This window comes from Hydractinia symbiolongicarpus, chromosome 8, assembly GCF_029227915.1.
Source record: "Hydractinia symbiolongicarpus strain clone_291-10 chromosome 8, HSymV2.1, whole genome shotgun sequence".
Classification (NCBI taxonomy): Eukaryota; Metazoa; Cnidaria; class Hydrozoa; order Anthoathecata; family Hydractiniidae; genus Hydractinia; species Hydractinia symbiolongicarpus.
The window spans coordinates 12,774,195-12,780,872 of NC_079882.1; the positions used below are offsets into that span (position 1 = coordinate 12,774,195).

Sequence of the window (6,678 nt, forward strand, 5' to 3'; positions counted from 1 at the left end):
TAAAATGTTTGTAAACAAATTTATCCTTGAAAAAGAGTGTGTAAAGACTGGGAGTCTTCTTTTTTGAGACTTCTTCGCGAGAAAAGTTAGAAGGCTTTATTCTAGTGTGATATCTAATAAGTGTTAGAATAATACAGTACTACAATCTCAGACGTAAATTATTGCAAAGGAGGGGGAAATTACTTTAAAACTCTTTACCACAGCAATTAAGAAAGCCGATTGTATACGCACTCCGAACTTGGCAAAATTATGTGCAGCTAACGCACCATCCGATTTCAGAGTGCTGGGCAAGTGATGGCATTTTGGCCTTTTCGACAAACAACCAAAAACATTATGTCCGAAATTGTAGAATTAGACGGCAGAACATTTATGAGATATAATTCGACTAATTTTTTAACATAAGAAACCCAACAGGCCCTGGGGACAAGGCTGCATTTCGACTTTTTTTCTGAAAAAGAAATGGCGCTTAGGATGAAGGATGAAGTTCTCAACCTCGCACTCAGAGCTTCTTTTTCGCATTTTGATGTTAGCGCTATTAGAAAGCGAAAAGAAGCCCTGGAATCGAGATTGTATATCTCTATTAGAAAAATAGTAGTTTATCCAGCATCTTTTCCAGCAATCTTTGTCTCTTTTTATTAATACAGTAAGAGATGACTGACGACTCGGTGCATGCTAAACGTCGATTTCACATCTACATTTTACCCCCGTACACAGAAAGGAGAAGGAAGACTTTTTATATTTCGTGTATTTTTAATATCACATCATAACAATAAAATCACATGGCGCCGCAGAATTCAGATTACTCCTCTCTTGAAATATTTCAATTTGTACAATAAATGGAAATCTCAATGGTACTCTCAGATCAGTTGTAAAAATTAATTATAAAATTTGTATATATCGATTTGCTCCATGAAATATGTTCTCAACGGATATTTGTGCGTTTTAGATATGCCATTAAATCATTAGACAGCAGCTGGCTAACTTAAAATATGTTTTTTTAGAAAACATAATATTGTTTGGAAAATTCATGTCATCCTTGATCGTACTTCAGTCTGTAAGTTATTTATTTTTCGATTAGTGAGAAAACGTATTGCAACAGTAACAATGACAGTTCACATGCAACTCTCCGTTTTGCAAGTCTAGCATATAAACTGTTACCTTGGACGTATGAGTTCCAATGGCAAAATAGATAGGGACAAGGTTTTGTGTATACTATATGCTATTGTTTGGGTGACATGCTGTAACTTATTTTTCTTTTAAATAAAACAAATTTTAATGTTTCCCTAAAATACTTAATGACACAAATATTCACACAGTTTGTGTATATTTTGCGAATTGTATAGGACAGCACCGAGTTGAATGATGTCAATAAACGATTGGCTAAAGATGGCATGCGGCGTGACATGAGCATAGAGCATAAATTGCGATATGTTTGGAGGTTGTTTCAACGGTCCGAGAGTAGCTTAAAATCGGCAGTAGAAGATGTTGCTGATCTGCAAAGACAACAAGGAAAAGATATGCTTGAGGTATCACTGTTGTGTGCTTGTTTCACAATTTTGTCATTAATGCTTATTTTTAACTGTCTGTTATTTAACTCTATTTTTATGGCTATTTGAACGCGCCAAAAGTCTTTATATATTCTGTAAGAGTATAATTATTGTTATTTCTGACCAACCAATTAGGTTTAAAACACACTGTTATTATTTGCTTTGTCGTCTAAATACTTTAGAAATCAAAATTACTAAAAGAAATGTTTAAAATGCTTTGTTGCAATTTTCTTGATTTTTTCAAGGTTTATCAGAAAAAGCAAAAATATCAAAAATAGCCTCTTCTCAGGCACATTCAGGGAAAATTATTTATCTAGAACTAAGTTATACTTGAAAAAAAATTTGTTAAAGAAAATTGTGCTGTGTAAAATTTTGATGGAAAAAAGTTTTGCCACTTATAACGAAAATTTAAAAATGTGAAAGTGCATGAGGCATTAAAAAGAAAAATTTTTTTAAAAAAACTAAGTTCTGTGGTACATCGTAGGTAGAGAATTACGTTTCTCATATCCGGAAGCTATCAGATGAGCAAAAAAGATTGACGTGCGACTATGAAGTAGAGAATACGGAACTGAAAGAGAAAATTGCATTATTAAAGGAAGAAAATTTATCATTCAGCAGAATATCTGACAAAGTGACTAGATTACTGAGAGAGCAGGATATACCTGAAGAACTTTTTACAACCAACACTGAAGTTCAGATTGAATATCTTCTCAATAAGAATCGGGAATTGCAAAGTGAATTTAGTGAAAAGTTTAAGAGTTTGGAGCAAGAAAATGTTTCAACCAAGCAAATATTGCTTCATATTTCTCATATTGCTGATCTACAATCCAAAGAGTTAAAACCTGATCTAATTAAAGAAAAAATTGCAGAATTAATCAATTCTAATAAAAAACTTGAAAATGAAAATATTTTAGTGAAAAATAAAATTACTGATTTAAGTAATAAAGGTAAAAAGACTCAAGATATTTTAAATGACATAGAGTGTCTTTTTAAACATAGTGTTCCTAATATGACTCAGTCATCGTTAAAAGAGAACATTGAATTTGTACTTGAAGAAAACAAAGTGCTGGTTAGCGAATTAAAAATCAAAGAAAAAGAACTACATGACTATCAAACTGAATATGTGAAAAACAACACTAAAGCTTTTAAAGACATGCAAGAAGAAAATTTTAGATTGATGCAGAAGGTTGCGATGTTAGAGGAAGAAAAATCAAATTTCAAATCTGAAATCAAGAAAAAAGAAGTCTTGATTCAGAATACAAGTAAAGATAATCACCTTGCTTCCAAACAGCTCCAAATTTTACAAGAAAAATTAAAAGCTGAAAAAGTCAAACATGATTTGGAGTTGGAAGATATGGCAAAGAGTTACGAAAGTATGTATTGTTACTTGGAAGCATATACTGTAACAGAATAATATTTTAACCGAACTAAGTTGCACAGTTTGGCAAGAACACTAAAAACCTGTCACAATTTTAACATATCTGTACGCTCCTCTCCAACTGAAGTCCTTTAGTATTTGCAATAATAATTAAGTTTTGTTTCGTAACTTTTTTTATTATAATTTTAGATGAACTTGATAATACAGTAAGGAATCACCAAACTGAAATAACAAACATGGAAGAAGAGAAGAACAGATACAACAAACTTATTGTCGATTTACGAAATATGAGAGCAAAAGCTAATTTTCTGGAAAAGGATAACAATCTTTTGAAACAAGAAGTAAGTAGTCAAAATCTCTAAATTTCCAAAAATATATAAATTTCTAGATTTGCTCAATTGTTAGAATCTAATATTTTTTGCAATGCTGATGAAAGCATAGCGACTAAAAAGGGTTTTTTTTATGTAGTATTTAGGCTGTGCAGTTACTAATCCTCATACAGCTCTTGTGTAAAAAAAATTCGATAAAGTTTAAGTAAATAACTGGTTTAATAATTTTTTATAGATCAAGGCGCTTGAAATTGAAAACAAAAGTTTCCAAAATGATCTAGTAAACATCAAAGAAGAGCAGAAAGGACTGCTCGTTAAATTAAAAAAAGAACACGAGGAGCTTTTAAGTGAGCGGACAACTAAACACTCTTTAGAAGTACAAAAACTCCATGAACAAACTGCAGCCAGGATAAATGATTATGAAATTTTGAAGGTATGTTATTTAGTTGTCAGTCAATACGAGTCTCGCAATTTTTAGCGTTAACAAAGTGGTGATTTGATTCACGGAAAAAATAGAGGGGAACGTTTTGTGGTGTAGCTGAATAGTAAGTATCTTCAAAACGAAAATACTGATGAAATATCTTTTTAGATTGAGCTCTTTGCTTTAAAAAGTTTGCAAAAAGAGAATATGCAAATTCTGTTTTTGTTTAGGTAAAAAATGAAGACAATTGCCAGCAGCGAAAAGCTTTAAAGCAACGCTTGATCTATGCTTCTATTGAGTTGAAAGAACTCAAAGAAAGAGTGCATACCTTAACTGACAAAAATAAAAAGGTGGTACGTAGCTAATATGAGATATGCGAATAAATGTGTGCAAACGAACTTCATATGTTCTTGCTTGTTCTCTTGTACAGGAAAATGGTTTGCAATTGGAAAAAGAAAATTCTCGCAAGTGAGTATGTCTTTACTTTAACCTAAAAAAAATTCCGAAAACAGCATTTACTTTTTCTTTTATTTCAGTATACTCTAAATTGACATTTTATCACCTTTAAATTTCAGATATTTGAAAAGGTTTAAAGAATTGACTGCTGTTAAAAGACATCTGAAAGTGAAAGTAAAAACACTAAATGAAATGTTGACGATGCAAACGCGTCTGTTGGAAAAAACAAAGACGACTCTGCTTCAGACGGAAAAGGAAGTCAAAAATAAAGATATATTGTATGCGCACATGCGACAGAATGATACCAATCAGGTTGGTGTTGTGTAAATATTTATCTTATTTTGCTGTTACTATCAAAACGCTTTAAGGGGAATAAATTTTGCGGATTTCGCGGTTAAGGGGTCTCCAGCAAAATTTAATCCCCTACTCATCCGCGAAATTCATATGTAATGCATTCGGTTTTTGCAGGTCTCACATTTGCAGGAGACGATAACTATTCAAAACCCAAAATATTAAAACTCCAATCGGAACTCGAAGAAAAGTTATTCCATCAGCATGTTTGAATTTCTATCAATTGCTAAAAATTTCTGTTTGTTTCCTTTAATTCCTGTCCTTGTTTGTTTTGTTATGATTTAGTCCTTGTTTCTTGTTTCTTTGTTTACTTCCTCGTTTGTTTTTTTGTTTTGTTTGTTCATTTGCTTTTGTTTTGCTTGTTTGTTCGTTCGTTCTGTTTCGTTGATTTTCCGGGTTTTTTTGTTTGTTTGTTTTAAAGCAAAACTATTGTTTTAGCTTCTTGGAGAATCAAGGATAGAATCGGTAAGTTATAAGCAACGCGTTGATGCTGAATCTAAGAAGCATGTTGAGATGCATGCTGGGAAAGCAATAATACAAAACAAAGACTTAAAAGAGGTATGAGTGCATTTTGTTGCATCAACATTCTGCAACCATTTATTGCTAGCCTCATTTTAGTAACGGGTATAACTTAAATCTGAAGCTACAAGTAGGGAAATAATTTTCCCTGATTAGTTATAAAAATATTTCAGAATGGAAAAGTTAACAGAAAGTAAGGATGAGGCTAATTAAATTAAAAACGTAAATATTCCTGCGTGCAGTTTGTCTCAATGACGTTAAATTAATCTCACGCTCGACCTGTATTCATAAATTTCGCGACAACCGGCAACCGACACATTTTTAATTTTTCTCAGACACTAAAAGGAGTCATCGACGAATTGAATTCACTCTGACAGGTAACACTAGCTACTTCGTAACGTGTTTTATTCATAGTGTTTATTTTGTTTCTTTCTCTGCGCTTGTATTGTTTAAATATTATCCCAAATTATTACTTTTAGATTTGATAATCCAGGATTTTCTAAATCCAATCTGCATGAATTTTAAAAAGAACTGGAGATTTTTTGGATTTTTAAAATTTGATTCCCACTCAAATGTTTACTTGGTGTGTACCATCCCATGCGTCGCTTTGTTGTGCAGCATGTGTTTCGCAAAAAACCTTGCCAGTATTGGTTGTATAACAGTCTTTGGAAATCAAGGTTTAGGAATATACTTCTGTCAGTTGATATTTTAAATATATATTATAACTTTGTTGATATTGATAATATTTGCATTAATGAAAAATCTACTGATGTAACACGTAGATGAGTTTTCGGGGTTGTTTTTTAGGAGTTACAGTTTAGTTAAAGTGTATTATGAAATGTCATGCACTAAAAGGAAAAGAGATATTTTTGCTAGCAGCTACACTCAGGGGCGGCGCCGCTAGGGGGGACTGTGGGGGGCATCAGCCCCCCTCCCCCCCACTTTTTCGCTATGTAATAATTGTTTATTTTCTGCCAATAAGTGTCTCTATCACTGCATGAAAATTGATGTTACCCAACCAGAGAATCTGCAGGCTATCTCGCTAAATATAGCCGTTTTACGTGTTTTAGGACTCTAAATATGCGTTGGACGCCACCAGGTGGCTTACAGCGCCCCCTGGAACCCCAGTTGTTTCGGCAAATCGCTTCGCTCGTTGATTGTCACTAAAATCTAAAAATCTACCACTATGCCTAAGTCCCCCCCACTTTGGAAATTGTGGCGCCGCCCCCGACACTTTGGTAGGTTGGAATTGTTAGGACCAAATTTTGAACTCAGGGGACATGCTTTTTTCGTCTGCAAATTTTGATAATAAAAATTTAAATGGATTTTTTTTTATCGTTTTAATTTAATGTCACATTCCAATTTCTTTGTTTTGTCATTCTAACTACCTCACACATTTTTATACTTATCCTATTCTTAAACTATTCTCATATAAAATTATTCTTGCAACTTTAACACATTCTCACGTAAATTGTGAAGTGAAAAAATAAAATAAAGTCACGGACTCTCTTGATACCAAAGTGTCAGTGTTTCAAAGACGTTTCTAATTGAGCTAATGTTTGACTTGCTGTCCAAAGCAATTTCGGTACTGTCACATCTCAATGAAGAATGCGTTGAAAGTAATTTAGAAAGAATTCACAAACAAAAAAGAATTTATCAAAATTTAAAAAGTTATAA

General features: G+C 32.8%; 1 protein-coding gene across 1 annotated transcript; it reads left to right on the top strand.

Annotated features, from left to right (window-relative positions):
- Positions 1-650: 650 nt before the first annotated feature.
- LOC130653733 (putative leucine-rich repeat-containing protein DDB_G0290503) lies at positions 651-4,458 on the top strand. Its single transcript, XM_057456244.1, has 9 exons — positions 651-706; positions 1,002-1,098; positions 1,344-1,526; positions 2,032-2,920; positions 3,115-3,266; positions 3,490-3,687; positions 3,906-4,028; positions 4,106-4,143; positions 4,251-4,458. The coding sequence occupies exons 1-9, from the start codon at positions 651-653 to the stop codon at positions 4,456-4,458; spliced, it is 1,944 nt and encodes a 647-aa protein (XP_057312227.1).
- Positions 4,459-6,678: the final 2,220 nt, after the last annotated feature.